We start from the raw sequence: 22,729 nt of genomic DNA, 5'->3' as shown, positions 1-22,729 counted from the left end.
CAAGTAAAGGTAAAAGGAAATTGCAACCCTGCTATGTCCCCAGCTTTATTACTGCGTCATCTACTCTGCTTTACAACCGTCACCACCATTTTTAAATAAATATACAACTGCCCTGGAGATCTGTAACATCTATGCTGCGTCACCAACTGCCCCAGAGGACTGAATCTGCAGCGTCGGCTAACACCTTATTTGCCGAATACCACAGGTGGCGTCACGACCTATATCTCATAAACTTTATTTCCCCTTTTAATCTATATTTTCATTGGACGCCCAGGGCCACGGACCGGGTCACTGCTGCTGTGACACTTCCCCTTAAGAACAGGCTGAGTCTGTGGACAGGAGTCTTTTATAAAGGTGACTATGCAAGACAGCTGTCTTTATTGCAGGTAACGAGTTGATTAGGACCATCTAACTGGTCTGTAGGAGCCAGAACTCTTAATGGTTGGTAGGGGATCAAATACTTATTTCTCACTGCGAAATGCAAATAAATTTATATAATTTATACAGGAAAGATATATATCTTTGTACTGTGTTAGATAGTAGATAGAAAAATATTTAGATTTGAGCTTCCTCAGTGGTTGATACCTTTTAATAGCTAACTGAAAAGATGGTAACAAATTGTAAGCTTTGGAGATTACTCAGGTCTCTTCATCAAGTATAGACTAATACGAAATCTGAAGAATCACATATTTATACACAACACAGCACAGAAATAATGCAATAGATAAGACAAGTGACGTGAAGCAGATCATTAAGGGAGAGGAATAAACAGTTGTGGCCATAAATATTGGAACAGTTCATAGATAAGGAGTGTGACAGTTTTATTGTCCTCTGATTAAGGTCTGGTTCTGTGTTGTGATGCCCCCATAAAGTCTGAGGAGCAAATTCCTTAATTGATGTAAAAAGAAAAATCCATGTGATACATTTATTCCTGCACTCAGTGTGTCACACTTTATACCAGCCGTGATTTTTGACAAATCACAGCTGACATCAACCCCAAGCCCTATTACAAACCAAAGCCCTATTAACCTGATTGCCATCGCATCAAGGTAATCAAAAATAGTGAAGGCAAAGCACCAAAATTGGCATATGTAATGGAATGCACCACTTCTGGGGCAGCTGATGGCTGGTATTTTTAGGTTGGGAGGGGATCAGTAACCAGGGACCATCCCAGCCTGATATTATCAGCTCACAGCTGTCTCCTTTACCTTTGCTGGTTATCAAAAATAGAATGGACCCCACAAAGTTTTCTTTTGTAATTGTTTATTTATTAGGTTAAACAAGCATAACAAGCTGTACAATAAACTCCACATGAAAGGCAATAAAGAGTGCAAGTTTATTACATGTAGGAGGCTTGTGAAAGTACTGCATATAGCTACATGATATCTATCTATCTATCTAAATAGAAAAAACAGAGAGCAGCACAAACTTGTGCAGATTTTGGTTGCAATACTTCCTGAATAATGCGGTTGTCCAACGCAAAAATATAAATGGAAAAAATCAGGCAGCACTCCAGTTAAAGGAAAAATGTGGACTTTAATCCAGAACCAAGTGGTGCAACGTTTTGACCTCACAGCACGGTCTTTGTCAAGCACCATCTATCTATCTATCTATCTATCTATCTATCTATTTTATTGATCCTTGGCTTTGAATTGACTGTACTTGGTTGATGAAATTTCTTGGTTCCTTTGAGATGGGTGCGTGACAGCATACGCATGGTGCCATCAGTATTTTTTCTAACTCCCGTTGACTTATATTGGTGAGTCTCGTCTGATATATGCGGCCACTCACAGCATGCTGCAATGTTTTCCTCAGCCCGATTACATCTGAGAAAAAACTCGCTGAGGAAAAACTCGCAGATCAGCGCTGAACTCATTTACTAACATTGGTCAGAGTGCAATGCAATTTTTTCAAGCAGTGCACTGGTCCAATGTATACACTAATGTGAGTGAACGATAACCCCTATCATAAAATGTGTTAGCAGTTGCTGCTGATCAATGGCCTTAATTCTGCTCAATATTAAGTGATACAAAGTAATATAAAATTATAATAGCAATTTTGAGTAAAATGAAATTCAGCCTATTGGTTCGGCCCTCCACATCAGTCACAGTCTCTCATGTGGCCCTTAGGAAATTAATTGTAACCTAAAGACTTTGCAATTAATCCCACTATATTAACCCCTTACTGCCTTTGGACGCAATAGTAAGTCCAATGGCAGTACCTCTGCTTTGATGAGGGTTCCGGCGGTGAGCCTGCATCAAAGCCGGAACATGTCAGCTGTTTTCAACAGCTGACATGTGCCCGCAATAGGCGCAGGTGGAATCGCAATCCACCCCCGCCTAATAACTAGTAAAATGCCGTTGTGACACGCTGACAGCAGGATTCAACCAGCGTTTACGACCCCAGGGCCGGAAATACGTGCATTGCTGACCCCGTTCACATGATCGGAGGTTAGCGATGTGTTGCCATAGCAACCTGAGGTCTCATGGAGACCTCAATGGTTGTTGATGAGGCATTGCTATGAATGCCGCCAGACTTTTCACTCTTTGTTTCATTGCAGCCATTTGGTAAAATCAAAAAAGTTAATATTTTTTCTCATTAATGTACACTCTGCACCCCATCTTGATTGAAAAAAAACAGAAATGTAAAAATTTTTGCAAATTTATTAAAAAAGAAAAACTGAAATATCACATGGTCATAAGTATTCAGACCCTTTGCTCATTATTGAGTAGAAGCACCCTTTTAAGCTAGTACAGCTCTGGCTTGGCCAGTCAAGAATGGTCACAGAGTTTTTCCGAAGCCACTCCTTTGTTATTTTAGCTGTGTGCTTAGGGCCATTGTCTTGTTGGAAGGTGAACCTTCAGCCAAGTCTAAGCTCTTAGGAACCTTGGGAACTGCAGAAATTCTTTTGTAACTTTGGGCAGATCTGTACCTCGCCACAATTCTGTCTCTGAGCTACTTGGCCAGTTCCTTTGGCCTCATGATTCTCATTTGGTCTGACATGCACTTTGAGCTGTGAGGTCTTATATAGGCAGGTGTGTGCCTTTACAAATCAAGTCCTATCAGTTTAATTAAACACAGCTGAACTACAATGAAGGAGTAGAACCATCACAAGGAGGATCAGAAGGAAATGGACAGCATGTTATTTAATCATGAATGTCTGAGCAAAGGGTCTGAAAACTTATGACCATGTGATATTTCGTTTTTTCTTTTTTAATAAATTTGCAAAAATTTCTACATTTCTGTTTTTTTCAGTCAAGATGGGGTGCAGAGTGTACATTAATGAGAAAAAATGAACTTTTTTGAATTTACCAAATGGCTGCAATGAAACAAAGAGAGAAAAATTTAAAGGGGTCTGAATACTTTCCGTACCCACTGTATAATAACAATAATTAGTTTATAATGGGTTTTCTTAGACACACAACCCCTTTAAAGTGGAACAATTGTCTTCACACCAAAGCTCTTTAATGGTTTGAGCAGATTCACATCTAGGAGCAGCTGAACCAACAGGCAGGGAAAACCGTCCAACCAATCAGAAATAATTTTTATAAATAGCTTGCACCACGTCTATGTCTATATGTGTCTGTAGGGCCGCGTACAGTGTTTTTACGATGAGTGCTTTACACTTAGCAAGTTCATTAGTAAATGCACAAATGTGTGTAAACCACTTTAATTTTCTATGGACTTGGGCCAGCAAACTAAATATAAAGCTGTCCCTGTGCAATTAATGTGTTAAAGGGGAGTTGGAAAAAAAAGTGCTCCGAAACAAGATGTTAGCATAAAGATGCCAAAGGTGTATTCTAAATATAAAGCCTTTCCCAGCACGGATTTACAAGGACATGAATTATGGCAGTGAATGCTGTGCACATATCACTGGTAAACAGCTGGACCCCACAGCCCTATTTAAGAGTGAGATTTTGTCCTAAAGTGACAAGAAAATCTTCCATCTCAGAGGAAGGAACCGGAGCTCTTTGTAAACCTCTGTGTTCATCTGCAGAGAGGAGATGGTCTGGCAGTGTGGGTTTTGGCAGAGATCAGGATTTTTGTCTTTGATAATAAGGCAGTGACAGAACTTTTGCAGGCAGGGTATAGCTTTATGATCAGCAAATATCTTGCATTATTTATAGCCGAGAACATTTTTATAGCGCTGTGATATTTCTATAGCATGTTGCTATAATTAATAGCTGCTTAGCTACTAAAATTCATTATTGATGATTGTACGCGTGTCGCAGATCGAGATTTGTAAAAATGATTGCCAGATGTATTAGAGTAAATCTGTCATTAGGCTTAACTCATCATCGCAATATGTCATGTGCGGATCAACTAGAAAGTTACTGCATTGAAAATAGTTACACGGCTAGACGACAATTTCAATTCCGCGGCACAATTCCATTTAGTAATGTATTAGATTATTTTTCATAGAATAGCATTTGAATATTAATTAATTCATAGACACCATATGTACACAGGCATACATATTTGGATGTATTCTGTAGACGTTGGCACCTATCTGGGCACAGACGTCTGGCATCCTGCCCATCCTAATGAAGGCACTTCTTGCATTAGATAAAGGAATGTATTGAAATAATGGTTTCCATTAGCCAAGTGGCTTCTTCGCATCCTGTATTATGAATTCTAAGCCGCCTCTGTGTCATGAGATGTTAGCTCTCCTTCAAAATGTAATTAATATACAAAAGCAGGGAGGATGGGGGGCATGTGCGTACAGTACATTCTCTCTGAAACTGGAGGAGGTGACAAGGACGACTTGCCATATACGTCTGCTTTTATTTTTAAACCCTGGGCTGCACACTGCTTGATCAACACTTTTCTGCAAATGAAAGGAAGGGAATTGGGGGAGGGCAAATAAGACTATGTCAAAAGGGGGGCGGTGGGAAGTGTAAAGGGAAGGGGGGGCATAGACTTTCCTGTACCCCATTCCGTTGAACGTAGAATTCCATCCTGAAATCACATCATCTGAAAGAACCTGGAATTTATGAGCAGGAGGGGGAAGAACTTGTGTGATTTACTGCATAGGAACAGCACAAAATTCCTTCAAGAAATTAAGGGCAAAATGTTCCCACCTGCAACTAGATGTCAACAAGAGCTTTCCAGGCAGCTTATTCATGTGTGTTTGTCCTTTACGCTTATCCTAAAAATCCGGCAGGCTAAAAAAAATAGAAGTCCCATGGCTTGATGTAGCCCTGACCCCCTTATATTCCATTTATAGTCTTAGCCCTTATGACATCCTCCTTGCCTGGGGAACTGTCCAATCCAGCAGCATGCATGGAGATTGTGTTAGGTACTAAGCGAAATATAAATATGCCCTAATAGTGAAAAACACACTGGGTCCCACTTCTAGGCTCTGGGCTGAGGATCGTCCTGATCTTACCTCCTCCCTCAAGATAACACTTGGGCTGGTTTCTCTTTGGATCCTTATCTACCTCCCCTGTTGAAACTAAAGTACAATGGCACCCAAGAAAGATGTGAAGAAGCCTGCAGCTGCCGCTGCCCCAGCACCGGCCCCAGCCCCTGCCCCAGAACCAGCTAAACCCAAAGAACCAGCATTTGACCTGTCCAGTGTCAAGGTAACAGGGCTGCAAAGGGATGCGATGTGCTATGGTCACTGGAAACTTAGGGGGATAAGGAGAAGCTGATTCCTGCAGTTTGCACTCTTTAGAAATGACCCCTTCTTAGGACACTTTGAAGACTAGACCCAACATTTCAAAGTGTTCTCTTGTGTATTGTGATGTTTTTTTAATTTTTTTAAGTACATTGTCAGAATTAGGGATATAGTTTATGGATATTACTTGTAATTTATGCAGAATGTTGCATTGAAATGAACACAATGGAGTAAGACCAAGTTGATCTAACTCTATGTGGATGGAAGTTCTAAGGAACGTGTCCTAACTCATGCAGAATGTGTCTTATACATTTATTTTACTTACCACTCATTGTAATATTTAAGCTATGTACCTGATGATCTACACTCATCCAACAAGATGTATCAAATCATCAAGGAAAAGTCTTGAAAAGGGCTGAATAAAGAATAATTTTAGTGTTTCCAGTGACCTTACACCACCCATCTCTCTACCGTGTGCAGTCAATGAATGCAGTGTGAAGTGTGATGTGCCCTCTTGAACATTGCTCCTTGGACTGGTGGTAGGACTGACAGGTGGAAAGTTAATTACTCTGTCTCTTCTGCTCCTCTCCTCCTTCCTAGCATCCAATTGGTCTATATATACGGCTCAGAAGGAGGATACCCTAATATGGGGAATAAAGGCTTGGCTTCCATTATAAATCAAGATTAATATATAGCAGGTTGTTGCTCTACCTGTAACCTAAGGTCTATCTGATGTACGTTTCTTGGGTCATTGATTGCAATCTATTATTGTGGCTTAGCAGCCGAATCAGGATTGGTAGAAGCTGATTGCAATATTCTTCGATTGGAATAGAAGCATAAAATATAAATACTGGTTTATGATTACTATTGTATGTCACATATCTCCATGAGGACCCATTTCCCCTGGAGTTGTCAACCGCCTGTAAATTAATGGACAATCCGTCAAATTAGCAAACAACATTGAATGGGTGTCAAAACCATATAGTCTGTTAGTTTTTAGGGTGACGGTAATGCTGGTCATTGTAATAGTAATTATCCTTGTTTTACAGCTCCATGTAAATTCTGCTTATTAGGTTTTATTGGCGTGTTGACTTATAGCCATATGTAACTAATAATTTTCATCGTTCTTTATGGTTTGTCCATTAAAATTTTGGTTGACCATGATTTTTTTTTAAAGTTGTTTAGAAGAAATAAAAGTTCAGGTTGGCATCTCTGCTCCCCCAATACACTTTCTTAAAAAACCATAATAGTTTCATGAAAAAACACCCCATTAATATAATTCAATAAGAGTATATAAATATATCATTACATAAATGGGTATTATTGTGGACATCATAGGACAATCGCAAATACAGATAATATACAAGAAAAGAGCACACGAAAAAAGATCCCATACAACAATTTTCACAAATTACAAAAATAATTTTATTGAAGTATAACAGGAATATAGGAAAAAGGTGGTAAAGAAGTCAATTCTGACCATAATTAGCACATGAGTGAAAAAACCCAAGGGTACACCAAGTATGCATGTATGCATGCTAAAAGACTATTATAACACACACAAATGGTGGAACCTGCCACCAATAAGGATAAATAACAAAGTCACACCAAATAAGTTCATTGCTTGATATTACCTCTTAGACTGGACCCCTTGATGAAGGCTACATAGCCGAAACGTACGTCGGGTCGGGTACTCCTAGGCGGACTTATATTTTTGACCAGTCTAAGAGGTAATATCAAGCAATGAACTTATTTGGTGTGACTTTGTTATTTATCCTTATTGGTGGCAGGTTCCACCATTTGTGTGTGTTATAATAGTCTTTTAGCATGCATACTTGGACTGGCTACTATACATTATCTTGGGATAATAAATAATTATATTTATTAAGGGTTTGATACTATGAATTATATCCCTTGTCCATTACCTATGGTGTACCCTTTGGTTTTTTCACTCATGTGCTAATTATGGTCAGAATTGACTTCTTTACCACCTTTTTCCTATATTCCTGTTATACTTCAATAAAATTATTTTTGCAATTTGTAAAAATTGTTGTATGGGATCTTTTTTCGTGTGTTCTTTTCTTGTATACTTTCTTAAAAAACGTAGGATAATGCATTATCTTGTTCTTAGCCTTAGTTTTATAGGCTATGGATTGTGCTTCTGATATTGATTTATGACGATGTGAGTCATAGTGACGTGACTTTAAAGAGAACATGTCCCAAGTTAAAAGTGGCCAGTCTGCTCTTCTTCGATTCCCGCTGCCTCCCTTTTGTGTTATGTATTTGGACCCATCAGCACTACCTAAATGGGTGCAAATCTCCCAAACGGAAGTCTGTCGAAGATATGAAAAGGAGGCAGCACATCCAAAACAATGAAAAAGTAAGGGTCCTTTGTGCACCCACACCAGCTACGTTTCTCAAGAAAGGCTCCATTGAGAGAAATGAAACATAGCTGATGTTGGTGAACAAAGAATCCTTACTTTTTTCATTGTTTTGGATGTGCTGCCTCCTTTTTTGGATACATATATATGTATATATCTTTTTATGATTTTTTTCTTTTAAATCCACCATTCACCATTCAGTTCCAGAGATATGGGCCTTTTTATTTGGGGCTAAGTTTTAGGGTTTTTTTTTCAAAAGGGGCGTGGCTCATACAGTAATAATGCGGAGCACCCGAAAGTCCTGTGATCCACGCACTATAAATAAAGACCATAGAAGTCAGCACTGAACAAAGAAGGCCGTATCTCTGAAACCAAATGGCAGATTTAAAAATAAAAAAAAAATAAAAATGGAAGAGGGGAGCAGCAAAGACTAAAACAAAAAAGCAAAAACTGGGCACTTTTGACTTGGTGACGGGTCTTTTTCAATGAAGGTTATCAGCTAATCGCTATCCTATGCTATGTTTTATGCTATTCTCCATTTCAATGCTCATTCCATTGAGTCATGAAGGAGCAAAGTTCTTGAGAGTGCGTTTTTGCAGTGCTGTTTTAACATTACACTTTCCATTCATTTTCTTGTTGACGCTTTACCTAACACGATATCTAATGGTGGTGGGATTAGAGGCAGCGCTACATGGCACGATCAATTAGGGTTAAAAAAATAAAGATCAAGTCCCGTTTTTTACATCAATAACTTCATCCTACCAGAAAACTTTTCCTGCGCTCGGGTCATCTAAATGAATCTGTGAAACTGAGCTTAATTGGCTCGGTCATAAAGTAACGTGAATGCCGCAAAGTTTGTCAACAAATTGTTTAGAGAATTAATTTATTTGCTTCAAAGGCTTTAACAGTCTTATTTAGAGCAAGAGCCGCTATGTGTGCTTAGATGTAATAGCAGCTTTGATGAGAATTGCCCTCTTAATTGGGCACCGAGGGTGCTCTTCCAGGAAACGTGGAACAACATAATTCTTCCAATTGCAAAGGTTATGTGTTCAGTGATACATTAAAATACTTAAGGAGCTAATAAAGCGCCAATGTTTATAGGTATTGTCATTTAGCAGCTGTTACCGCAGTGTGTGCGCTACTTTGTTCTGCCATCCAATTATATACCGCAATGACAGCTGCGAGCCATGATCGCCATCTGCTGGCCACTTCCCTGCAATGCAACTGTCATCACAGCGATCGTTAGTGATTATTGCTTTTATTATCTTGCATTCCTTTTTCAAAATGATTAAATCAAATTTTATTCTCCCCTTTAGAGTAATGTATTTCAACATAGCCATAGTGGAAGTAAATTACATTACACTAGCATTATTCTCAAGGTTCATGTAAAATACACACAATTGAATTGTTTGTTATTAAATGTGTGTTTTTGTGCATGTATGTAATACTTTAAATCTTTTATTGCATCATGTGTGCTTTCGTGTGAACTCTAATAATGTGATCACTTGCCAGCCAATATGCGCTGATGGGAGACTGCAAGGATTCCAGTAAAGTAAGAATTGAATGGTGTCGATGCATTGACAGAACGTGACGCGATGATTGACATTTCTTACATACATAGGGACATTAGATCTGTTTTTGATGGTTTATCCATATATATATATATATATATATATATATATGTTACAGGTGTCTAACACAAATCGGTCGTCTAGTGCAATAGATTATGTTATCAAGTCAATTAGTTTGCTACATAATTGAACTGTGTAAATTGCATTTACTGGAGTCATAGCAGAAAGTTAAACTAGTTGTCCGTTACTTTGATATTGATGACCTATGCTTTCAGATCACTTATACTTCTGGATGACTTATTCAAGTGAATGAGCTAAACTGCAGTACCACATGGTGGCCACTAAACAAAGTATGGCGCTGTGCTCTTCAGCTTTGTATACTGTATTTCTATAAAGTTTCCACCATGACAGCTGATGATTGGTGGAGGGGCTAGGTATGAGACCTCCACCAATCTGATACTGATGACCTGTAGTAAGGGTAGGTGATCGGGATCAGTAGTGGACAAGCCCTTTAACTTCACAGATACAATGTATTAGACCAGCAAATGGGAAACCTGCGCCCTCTAGCACACAGGTTGGTATTACATCTTTACTCAAAGCTAGATTCCATAGGCAATTAGTCTGCAACCTAAGAAGTCTCAGTGGGCGAGTGCTCTTTTGGACATCTGCTCATGTGACTTCAAAGTGCGTTCCTTAATGACAAGTTATGCTGCCATTTATAAATAGTAGCACCATGAAAAAAAACACTGGTTTTGCCTGAAATACCCAATGAGATTATTCTGGCTTTCATTTCAATTAAGCCTAAAACTCAAATAAATGAAATATGATGCATGCACATAATATTATTGTTCAGTGTTATAATATTTAAAAATGTTAACATTGATCAAAATTCCTATTTTTATAGATGACTTTTCTATGTCGAATTGCAGCAGATTTCTGCTGAATGGTGTGTGAGATGATTTTACAGAAGCCCCATTACTGTACACACTCTCTACTATTCATTAACCCAACATTCAAATATAACGTACAATAGAGAGCTCAGTGAAAAAGCAACTTTTAGTGTAAAAATAGTGTAATAAAACATATTAGCTCAACAAAATTTATATTATATGTATTAATGGCTGTAATTCTAAAATGTATGCAGACATATGAGGATAATGCCTGCTCTATGTAAGCACCATGTGGTGTTATTACATCAATAGCTGGCACCAACCTTTCTACTCACCTTATTCAAAATCAGGGGCAACATAGAAGTGTAGGGGCCACATAGTAAAGTCATAATTAAGCCCAATGCCTCCCTACCCCTGAGAAAACAAATCTAAAGGCCCCGTCACACACAGCGAGATCGCTACCAATATCGCTGAAACATCACTGGTTTTGTGACGCAGCAGCGATATCGCTATGTCTGATACTTACCTGAGACTGGCTCCCCCGCTGGTTATCGCTGATCGCGCGAGAACGTCCTGGACCATTCCTCGTCGGGCGCTTCCTGCTGGGCTTCCTGTGGTGGCGACGAGTGACGTGTGGACGCGGGCGGGAGGACGTCAGGATCGCCTCGTCTGACAGGTAAGTAGCGACCCCCGACCGCTGCTATGTCGCTGGTGAGATCTGCCTGTGTGGCAGCTCACTAGCGACCACTTAGCGATACACCAGCGATCCATATCGTTGTCGGGATCGCTGGTGCATCACTACGTGTAACGGTACCCTAAGGCTTTGGTCACACTTGCATATGGCATCGGATGTGATATGTTAATGATTCTCGGCTCCTGTTCGGCTGCAAGCGGGAGCCAAGTGCCATGCGTCTGTGCTCCGAGCTTCTTGCCCAGAGGGAATCAGAGCACAGCTGCGGAGGAGGCGGAGAACTGAATTTCTCCATCTCCTCCATTGCCGGGGTCAGCGTATATCGCACAGCACTCGGATGATATCCAAGTGATGTGCGTTGTCTCACTTGCACCCATAGGCTTATATGGGTGCAGGTGAGCCGATACTCGGCCGAGTGTCGGTGACAATCACAGCATGCTGTGATTTCACTCACATGTAGAATATGGCCGAGAGAAAAAATGCTGAATACCAGTCTGAGTGCTATGCGATGTTTTATTGCCTAGCAATCGTCCGTATTCCTCTCTAGTGTGACTCCAGCCTAATGGAGAAGGTGGGATCACAGCGCATAGGTACAATCACAGTACAGCATACCTTACAATTTTTATCCCCTTAACTCCCGGAGCTTTTTTGGTTTTTCGTTTTTCGCTCCCCTCCTTCCCAGAGCCATAACTTTTTTACTTTTCCATCAATAAACGGGGAAAAAAATTCCAAGTGCAGTGAAATTGCAAAAAAAAGTGCACACACTTGTTTTTTGTTTGATTTTTTGCTAGGTTCACTAAATGCTAAAACTGACCTGCCGTTATGATTCTCCAGGTCATTACGAGTTCATAGACGCCAAACATGTCTAGGTTCTTCTTTATCTAAGTGGTGAAAAAAATTCCAATCTTTGCTAACAAAAAAAAAATGTGCCATTTTCCGATACCCATAGCATCTCCATTTTTCGTGATCTCGGGTTGGGTGGAGGCTTATTTTTTGCCTGCTGAGCTGACGTTTTTAATGATACCATTTTGGTGCAGATATGATCTTTTGATCGCCCATTATTGCATTTTAGTGCCATGTTGCGGTGACCAAAAAGACGTAATTCTGGCGTTTTTAATTTTTTTATCGCTACGCCGTTTAGCGATCAGGTTAATCCTTTTTTTTATTTATAGTTTGGGTGATTCTGAACACGGTGATACCAAATATGTGTATGTTTGATTTTATTTTTATTGTTTTATTTTGAATGGGGCGAAAGGGGGGTGATTTAAACTTTTATTTTTTTTTATATTTTTAAACACTTTTTTTTACTTTTGACATGCTTCAATAGTTTCCATGGGAGACTAGAAGCTGGCACAACTCGATCGGCTCAGCTACATAGAGGCAATGATCAGATCACCTCTATGTAGCTGAATTACTGACTTGCCATGAGCACCGACCACTGAGTGGTGCTCATAGCAATCCGACACTGACAACCACAGAGGTCTCCAGGAGACACACCAGTGACCCGCGATCACATGACGTGGGTCACTGGTGTGCATATTTCCAACCCAATGGCCTGAAGCGCTTGTTAAATGCCGCTGTTTGACAGCAGCATTTAACTAGTTAGTAGTCGCGTGTGGATTGCGATTCCGTCTGAGCCCACATGAAAGGTAGGGATACCGGCATTGGCGTAATTATACGTGCGATGTCGGTAAGGGGATAAAGACACAGAGAGGGACATGTATTGTGGCACTTAGACAGTAAATTAACCCTATGGAAGCCCCTTAGTGTTCCACCCACTGCAAATTCTCATTTAAGGGACCAAAAATTTTCCCAAACACAGTATGATACCCTTGCAGTGAATTCCCCAGTACCATCCGCATGTACAATGTGATGACCCCCACAGCGGTCCCAACACAGAATGATGTTTCTACAGTGCTTCCAACACAGAATGATGACTCAACACTGCCCCAACACAGAATGATGTTCCCCACAGTGCTCCCAACACAGAATGATGCCCCCCACATTGCTCCTGATACAGAATGATGACTCAACACTACCTCAACACAGAATGATGCCCCCACAGTGCTCCCAACACATAATGATGCCCCCACAGTGCTCCCAACACAGAAAGATGACTCCACAGTGCACCCAACACAGAATGATGCCCCCACAGTGCTCCCAACACAGAATGATGGCTCCACAGTGCACCCAACACAGAATAATGCCCCCCACAGTGCTCCCAACACAGAATGATGACTCCACAGTGCACCCAACACAGAATAATGCCCCCACAGTGCTCCCAACACACAATGATGCCCCTCACAGTGCCCCCAACACAGAATAATGCCCTCAGTGCTCCCAACACACAATGATGCCTTCCACAGTGCCCCCAACCCAGAATGATGCTCCCTACAGTGCTCCCCACACAGAATGATGCCCCCCACATTGCTCCTGATACAGAATGATGACTCAACACTACCTCAACACAGAATGATGCCCCCCACAGTGCTCCCAACACAGAATGATGCCCTCAGTGCTCCCAACACACAATGATGCCCTCCACAGTGCCCCCAACCCAGAATGATGCTCCCTACAGTGCTCCCCACACAGAATGATGCCCCCCACATTGCTCCTGATACAGAATGATGACTCAACACTACCTCAACACAGAATGATGCCCCCCCACAGTGCTCCCAACACAGAATGATGCCCCCACAGTGCTCCCAACACAGAATGATTACTACACAGTGCCTCCAATGCAGAATAATGCCCCCACAGTGCCCCAAACACAGAATGATGACTTAATAGTGCCCCCCAACTCAGAATGATGCCCCCACGGTGCCCCATCACAAAATGATGACTTCACGGTGCCCCCAACACAGAATGACTCCATAGTGCCCCCCAGCACAGAATGAAGACTCTACGGTGCCCCCCAATGCAGAATGATGACTCCACAGTGCTCCCGGCTGGGTTGATCAAATAGCTTCGGTTAAGAGGTTATCCCAATAGCTATAGCACTTACCGAATAGCTGCCTCAGTAACCTGGATACCTGGATTTTTCCCGATAATCAGCTGTTCGGCTCCACAGTTGCATGTGTCACGGCTGTGTGACAGTCACAACAAACAGGCTCTCCATGCATGTGTTTTGAATGTCACACAGCCTTGACATTTGCAGCTATGTCCCTATAGTTCCCACACACATATTATGAGACCCCAACAGTGGTCCTCCCCCACAGTATAATATCCCCACAGTATGCAAGCCTCTTCAGCCCAATCACACTGAATATAATGCCACAGCAGCCCAACTACACAGTATGACACCCCCGCAACACTGTATGATCGCTTCCACAGCCCACCACTCAGTATACCCTCCACACACAGTTTGATTGCCCCACAGGTCCCCACATAGTATGATGGCCTCCGCAGCTTCTCACATAAATGATGGCCCCCAAAGCCATCCATACAGTATGACGGCCCCCACACAGTATGATGGCTTCTAATGCCACCCATACAATATGACGGCCACCACGTAGTGTAATGGCCCCCAGAGCTCTCTGCACTGTATGATGCCTTTGCAGCTCCCCACATCACGTTATGAGTCCTCAAAGGCCCCCACAAGGACTGACTAATAATGTAAAAAGTATTCACCTAGAGGTCCTAGACCCATTTCCCTTATTTGCTGTTCTGTGCAGCATAAGAACTAGGTCTGCACAGACCACGGCTCCCTCCTCCACCATCCATCTTCCATCCTGAGAATTCAGAAACTGTTACAATTGAGACTACAGGGGTGAGGGAAAGGGGTGTATCGCCCTATAGTGGCCGAGGGGTCTTCTGCTATTAGTGGTATATTACTGTTCAAAATGTAATTACTTACATCACATCAGAGTGAATTCAAGGAGTCACAGTTGGTAATGTAAGCCCTTGGTTAATCTTAATTATTATAATGATTTAAAGAGTCATTTAGATTTTATGACGTGACGGCATATCTAGTATAGGATGTGCCTTCACTTTACTATCATTAGGGTTCTGATCTCTGGGACCTACATAGATCCTGAGAGAGAAGGCAACCCAATGCCGATGTAGAATGACATCTTCTGGACTGTTCTTCTGTCCCGTGGCCCCCAGCCACTGTGCTGTGCATGGACATTCGGCACAGCTCCATTCATAGAAATGGAGTCAGTTGCAGCTCCCTGTAAAGCCGAGTAGCTAGGAGAACTCAATGGAGGGAAAAATTAGAGCGATGCGCTATGGCTGACAGCAGTGCTGCTGCAGTGCTGAGCCGCTGTCAGTCAGAGCCAGGGTGGGGTTACAGTCACCATGTACTGAGCGTCCACTGTAGCCTCACCTCTATGCCTATAAGCCGCAGGCTGCCGGGAGGAATAATGTTAATTTCCTCCTAGTAGTCAGGCTTTCTGCAACATCCATAACTCGTACCCAAATACTCATGGTGTGTACGTAGCCTAAGATTACTGACACATCCGTATTTTGCTCAGTATTTAGCATTAGGTAACAAATGTTAACCCAAACCAAGAGGGAGCCTAAAACAGAAGAGATGCAAACTTTTCATTTTACATCTTTCGTAGGCTCCGCTTCCAATTTCGGGTTACAAATACTGATTCTAAATACTTACCAAAATGCAGGCGTGTGAAAGGGGATCAAAAAGGTCAGATATTGACTTATACATCATGCATTTATTCTTTACATGTAATAAATACTCATTGAGATTTCTACCATTGAAAAATTAGGGTCACTTAGAATATTTGCATGTTAATGTTAGGCTGCTCTGATTAATAGAGGAATCTCTGATATGAATGGTCCATCCTTAGACCATCGATATCAGATCATTGGCACCAAGGCCAATCGGCTGATTAATTGGGCCCAGGTCCCTTTCTTTTCTCAGAAGTCACAGCGCCATATATTGTATAGTGGTCTTGTCTGGTACTGCAACTCTTGGCCGCTCAGTCCTACATGAAAGGACTTGAGCTCCTATTCCGGGCAAATTTGCTAGAATATTTAGAGCTTAAACAATGTGGGAGACATCACACTCATCGAAACACCACAGCCCCTTTAATCAGTTGATTAGTGGGGGGATGTTAGGGACTGTACCCAGTGTTGGACTGGGGTGCCAAGGGCCCACCAGTAACATTGACTTTGGGGGCCCACCTTTCACCTGCATGCAAATATTACACCACCCTCATTCACAAATTTACCTACACCTTATATAATAGGTTAGTTTGGTAAATGAATGATGGCATGCTACTTTTTTCTTTACAAAGTGAATCAAGTGAATTATGCCAAGTACTGCCCATATAATCGGGTTGGGGGCCCACCGGGGGAATCCCCTACTCCCCTATGGGTCAGTCCGAGCTTGATTGTACCTACCAATAAGGTATTGATAGACTATCAAAAGGAAAAAGCCATCAATACCAAAGATGTGACAAAATCATTTAATATAAAGAGCCTTTGAGGATAGGTGCTGTAGATGCAGAAGAATGCCGGAATTACAAATAGACTTTCTCCTCGATTATCACCCTCACATTCCAGCGATTACACAGCAAATCCTTTAATGCCAGAGGCTTTAGTAACTCAAGTTTGTACTTTAGACTGCCACTAGATGGCGCACACTACTAAGAAAAGTTTTAGCTACAGTCTTAGAAAGCTTATGGTAGACAAGGAAGCAAGACCTTTATTTTACTATTTTACCTATAGACTGCTAATGACTCTCTCTCTCTCTCTCTCTCTCTATATATATATATATTGATATTTATGTTGCCCCACTTGTAATGTGAAAAAAAAGTGTAAAATTACACAAAACACGTAAAAGAAAATGATGCAACAATATTCGGCATTATGGGTAGTAAAAATAGAATGAATCTTCTTTTTGGTCATATTTTCTTAGCTCCTTCACCTTTACTATGCTAGTAGCAACTTTCAGTATATTTGATATCTCCAGGTCGCTAATTCTGATCTACGGGCTGATTATCTGAGCGATAATTCTGTAGTGTCCGGCTGCTTTACAATTGAGCAGTCGTCGTTCAGGGTTCTGCAGTTCTGAGATTCCCACAAGAATGCAGCAGATAGCTCGTGCTGTGTATTTTTAGACCGGGCCACGTTATTTACCCGGTTGTAAGTTCTGAAGGAATAGTTATTCCTAAAAACCTCTCGATGCCCAAAATTGTCCCTGGAAATCTCCTCCTTCTCACAGAAAAAGCTGCTGACAAGTTTTCCATGCATTAAAGCGTGTCAACCCCACTTCCTACTAAATATAGCTCTCCAAATTAGTGGTACTGGAAGGAGATCCCTCCTTTTGCTTTGCCCTAAGAAAGCCAAAAAGTCACCCAGAGGTGGGGCTAGCTTCCCCTCTGACATCTGAGATGGGCGGTCATGTCACTGCCCCCGGATAAATAAGAGGAGCTTGGCCAGGGCAGAAGGACCACACGCTCAAGCCCTCCTCAGGACAACTCCTCAGCTCCCTGCTCATCTCCCAGTCCCAGGCTCAACATGGTGGGTGTCCTAGTTTGTTTCTCTAGCTAGATACTATCATTGCACAACACAGACTAGAAGAACTTTACAGGAGCCCTTATTAAAGGCGCTTCTCTTTAAATACTACATGACACCTAAAAGGATCTTGGCATAAAAGTGAAGCTTCCAATCTAACATATACTGTAAATATAGTTCTGGAGTATATACTTTTATTTAAAAAAATTTATAATTTTATCTTATCATATTTAGAAACCTATAGCCTTTGGATTTGCCTATTTGTATAGTAGGAATTAGTATCTACCGGCAGGACAGCAAAGGATTCTGGGATAAAAGCCGTGCATGCGTCCAAAGCAGAGGCTCTGCACAGTCTAATCTAATACAGGATCTGTCATAAACTTAGTCATAGGAAGCACAATATTTTTTCTATCTACACTTTGCCTTTCTGTCAATGCCATTTCCACCATTACTAGCCTTTGGCATTTTTCTCTTTTCCTTGCAGTCTTTCTCCGCAGATGAGGTTGCTGGTAAGTGATAGCTGGAGATGAAGTAATGCCTTTCCATCAGTGATGACGATAACGATTGTTTAATAATATTTTACAAAAAAAATATATATATATATCCCAAAACAAATGACAGCCAATCAGAAGTCGCCCCGTCCTTAGGCATCTCCTTCATTGCCAGCCTTGTTTGGTTTCCAGCTTCCTGTACGGCCCATGTGCACGGACTTATCTTCTGCAGCCCAGAAAGCTGAGAACCTCAGATCACAACAGGCCTTTAACTGTAGTGTTTCGAACGATTTTTATTTTTTAACAGATTGAATTCTCTCAAGATCAGCAGGATGGTAAGTGGAGAGCCGGGCCTGACATGAAAGCTGACTTTATAGCTACTAAGTTATGTTACATGCACAGCCCACAATCCGTATAGTCTGTGTGTGGGTTTACTAACATTTCTCCTGGGCAAATCTGGCAAAGAACTACAAACACCATAACTAAGATTCCAATATTCTTCTTTATTTTTGAGCGCTAGATTTGCCCTGGAGCTGATTTGCTAAATTCACACGGTATAAAATTGATCTATATTTCCTCTATGTATCCCATGCTTTAGTAACTAAGCCTCTTCTTCTGGCTTTGATGTCTTTCCCTCATATGAGCAGTTTGCCGGTGCTTTGTTACAAATGTGGGATACACAGAGTAAATATTGACATTAATAATGGAAATATTTATGGAAATTACTAGATTATTTCCTGATGGACGCATAGACTGATAGTGTAAGACTGGCCCCAAGTGTGCGTCATTCACGATACCATAGATAGTGGGTGACATGACCGTGTGAGTCATAGAGGGTATTCCTGGGTACCGTCGCGTTGCCAGGTCATGCCCACTACTTTTAACAGTTAATACCGCTATAAATCAGTCATCAGAGCTGTAATAAAGTTCACTCCTTACTCCCTGCAGCTTCCACTTGTACTTTGTAAAAATAAGACGATTACACCGTCACCTGTTAGGTCCGGTGTTGATGTAGAGCCTACAGGCATCACACCTTACAATTCTTGAGGGACTGCCAACCTCTAACACTGCAATGCTCAAATGGACTCTTACGTATAATATTGCCATAGAGAGAGTTTCTGCAGCAGCTGTAGTTCTCCATGAAATGCCCAGGCAAAGACATTATTACTTTGAATCGCGCGGTACATGGCATACCGGCCATTTATTAATATCTGCCCACATTCAGTGCATCATGTATGATCTGCATCACCTCTCATTGGAAAGATCTGTCCTGTAACCTGTAATTCCAGTACATACAACCCTACCTCATTGTGTTGTGCTTCACAACATTCTGGGAGGATTTTTTTTTTTTTTCTAAATGCATATTGCATTAATTAGTAGTAAACTTGAAGACCCTGTAGTGGTATTACTCCGATGAGTAAACCTGCCAGGTGCAGCTCTCGGCCGAGCATGTTGCACTTGTGAAGGCAAATGCTGACACTGCCCAACTCTTCTTTGGTGACAGGTGCCTATGTTGAGCATGTTAATTGCTAGTTGCTCTGGCACTTTAAGGGTTAGGGGGTCGGTACATCTATTCGGTTAGTGCTAGGAATAGGATATCTTATTACAGGAGCTCTGACCCTTCGCTAACATTAGCAGCTTTTTTACAGTCTGCCTGTAAAACCATCTCTGACTTGATTTGGAAGCCGTTCCGTGTTACTGAAAATAACCCAGTTTCAAATGTCCCAGATGGAAAAAAAAGTAGCTGAACGAGCACAAATTCCATCTCCACTGCTACAAGTAGTCATTCCGGCTCTAGTATTCTTCTTATACATTAGATCTTTTTATTCTATACATAGTATAATCAATAATAAAAGGCAATAAAGCAAAGTAATGTTGCTACCACTTGACAATCTCACCTTTATTTTCTTTAATTCCCGTAGACTTCAAAGAGGCTTTCCTGCTCTTTGACAGGACAGGTGACAGCAAGATCGCCTACAGCCAGGTTGCTGATGTCATGAGGGCTCTTGGCCAGAACCCAACAAATGCTGAGGTCAAGAAAGTCTTGGGAAACCCATCTAACGAGGGTAAGTAGTCTACCTGGATTGACATATCATACTAGTATAGTATTAAAAAGTGATAAGTAATGGATACGGTGCATATATTACAACCTTGACGCTTCTAAGGTGATGGCCTCTTTTCAGGTTCTCGCCGTTGTAATGATATTGCATACAGAAGACTGGCCGTACGATTCTTGTAATTAAATGTTAGACCAAATTATAAAATGTATTCATCTCAAAGGAGTTCTGGATATCTAATTAAATTATTCGACTCTTTATATGGCTAATATTATACATATATAGGGTAAAGTTATTATTATAAAGGGGGAAATTATGTAATTTTTGGTCATTTTTAGTAAAGAACGAAAGGAAACTGTTAATTAATCCCTGGCAGATATTGACTTCACAATACATAAATGAAAAAGTTTTAATATTATGTGCTGAGACCAGGAATTATATTTCATATATTGTTCACAGAGATGAATGCCAAGAAGATTGAGTTCGAACAGTTCTTGCCCATGCTGCAGGCTGTTGCCAACAACAAGGACCAGGGCACCTTTGAGGACTTTGTTGAGGGTCTGCGTGTCTTTGACAAGGAAGGCAACGGCACCGTCATGGGTGCTGAGCTGCGTCACGTGTTGGCCACATTGGGTAACTTGTTTCTTCATTGCCTATGGATCGCTTTAAGAAGTAGTGATCTGGGGATGTGATCATTGACAGTTTGTTATGTATGTTCCAATAGGTGAAAAGATGAAGGAGGAAGAAGTAGAAGCTCTCCTAGCAGGACAGGAAGACTCCAACGGCTGCATCAACTATGAAGGTAAGTAAAGAACACAATATAACAGTTTTACATATAATCCTGAGTATATTTTCATTAGTTATTGATTCATCCATTTATTAAATACATTTGTTCATTTATTGAAAGTGACCAACACCTAGTTGTTTGGATCATTGTTGTCATTTTGTAACTTTTTTTTTTTTTTCTTATTTCCCAGCCTTTGTGAAACACATCATGTCCATCTAAATGTATCGTTTAAAGTAAGTCATACCTTTGATTGAAACTATGATATTTAACCCAAATTGTTGCCAATACAATACAGCTTTGGAACATAAAATATTACAGAAAGATGTATTGTAAAAATATATATCATACAGAAATATATAAAAAAAAAATAAGGAAATATATGATAAATAAGATATATTACTGAAAATACTAGAAAAAAGTAATAACTGTATATATTATATAGTCATTGTATATATACGATATTTACTCTGATATATATATTTATATATATATATATATATCTATATATATTACAGAAGAAATATTGTTCTCAATTATTTTTACTATATTAGATACACAATACGGACTTCTACTTAACCCTGTAATTGAAAATGTATTTTAATCTTAGATTGTGTGACGCAATTAAATATTATATTATAGTATTTTCATGTATATCAATACTAATTTTCCTTTTATTTTCATCTCTTTTAGCACAACCTTTGAATGTCTCAGAAGACCTGGAGGCATGGAATCTGTACAAAGACCAGCAACTGGTCATTACCAACTTTACGGAAATGTACTGTACAAAACACCCATCAATATTTTTTATTCACCACCATTGGGACTTGTTTTTTTTCCATAAATCCTGTTATTATTTAAAGGAAAGACCACACAGGACGTATCACCCTGGCAAAGCTGGCGGAGATATCATTCAAGCAGATATGTGTAATATGCCATGGAGCACTGTACATCAAAAGACATCTCAATAAAATACCCTTTGTTAAGATGGTGGCTACAAAGTCTTTCTTAATTTACCTGCTGCCCTTGGGGTTGGGCCAATATACCAAAGAACACTGTGTCATTCACTGCCAGAGGCCACACTAGCCTAAGGTGTGGTGGGGTTTTCTGATAGTAGAGTGGTTAATTTATTGTATTTCTGTATTCTATACTGTCTAACAATAAAATGTTATTGAAAGAAACGTAAGGAGGATGCTTTGTTGTTGGTGGGACAAGAAATCTCTAGAAACCTTAAAGAACTCCTGTCACTTCTTGTATTGTGTTGCCAATGAACACAACAATTTTGGAGCATCTTTTAATAGAATTCTACATTGTCCATTCCTCTCTTCTACCTAGAAACCTATGAATACATTGACAATTAGGTGTTATATACTCTTTGTCCAATTAGTGCTGGCAGAGTCGGTGTGTGTACAGACGCGCCTTTTGGTAGGGAGAATGGTAACATCCAATTGTCAATTTTATACATGTATTTCTTGGAGGAATAACAGAGGAATGGCACAATTTAGAGTTTGAAGGAAAGGCCCTTCAGCATTGTTTTCTGGTACGGAATACAAGTATTTAGCAAAACAGGTCAGGTGCCACGACAGGTCTTCTTTAAATCATCTAAAGTCCAAAGAAAACTTATATAAGGTATATTGAGACAGGGTGGGAACCAGGAGATCACTTGAGTCTTAGATGAGCAGTACATGTGATAGCCCTGAGTTTACAGTAACATATACTATATTTAGTAGGTGCCTGGGAGATGATCTATAATTCATTCATTAT

General features: G+C 40.6%; 1 protein-coding gene across 2 annotated transcripts; it reads left to right on the top strand.

Annotated features, from left to right (window-relative positions):
* The first annotated feature begins 335 nt into the window (after positions 1 to 335).
* Positions 336 to 21,951, top strand: MYL1 (myosin light chain 1). 2 transcript variants are annotated; one of them, XM_073553203.1, is made up of 8 exons: positions 336 to 354; positions 5,360 to 5,585; positions 18,432 to 18,459; positions 20,047 to 20,190; positions 20,641 to 20,814; positions 20,906 to 20,983; positions 21,159 to 21,201; positions 21,659 to 21,951. In XM_073553203.1, the coding sequence occupies exons 2-7, from the start codon at positions 5,466 to 5,468 to the stop codon at positions 21,185 to 21,187; spliced, it is 573 nt and encodes a 190-aa protein (XP_073409304.1). In that variant the 5' UTR covers positions 336 to 354; positions 5,360 to 5,465; the 3' UTR covers positions 21,188 to 21,201; positions 21,659 to 21,951. The 2 variants fall into 2 exon arrangements, with proteins under 2 accessions (XP_073409304.1, XP_073409305.1); XM_073553204.1 differs by lacking the exons at positions 336 to 354; positions 5,360 to 5,585; positions 18,432 to 18,459 and adding exons at positions 17,545 to 17,639; positions 18,118 to 18,142.
* Positions 21,952 to 22,729: the final 778 nt, after the last annotated feature.

Source organism: Dendrobates tinctorius, unplaced genomic scaffold (genome assembly GCF_039654945.1).
Source record: "Dendrobates tinctorius isolate UK_male_01 unplaced genomic scaffold, ASM3965494v1 ptg000199l, whole genome shotgun sequence".
NCBI lineage: Eukaryota > Metazoa > Chordata > Amphibia > Anura > Dendrobatidae > Dendrobates > Dendrobates tinctorius.
This window is presented reverse-complemented; position numbering and strand designations above follow the sequence as displayed.

Coding starts and splice junctions, on each gene's coding strand:
- MYL1 (XM_073553203.1), top strand. CDS start 5,466: ATGGCACCCAAGAAAGATGTGAAGAAGCCTGCAGCTGCCGCTGCCCCA. Junction 20,815..20,905: donor TCACGTGTTGGCCACATTGG/GTAACTTGTTTC, acceptor ATGTTCCAATAG/GTGAAAAGATGAAGGAGGAA. Junction 20,984..21,158: donor CGGCTGCATCAACTATGAAG/GTAAGTAAAGAA, acceptor CTTATTTCCCAG/CCTTTGTGAAACACATCATG.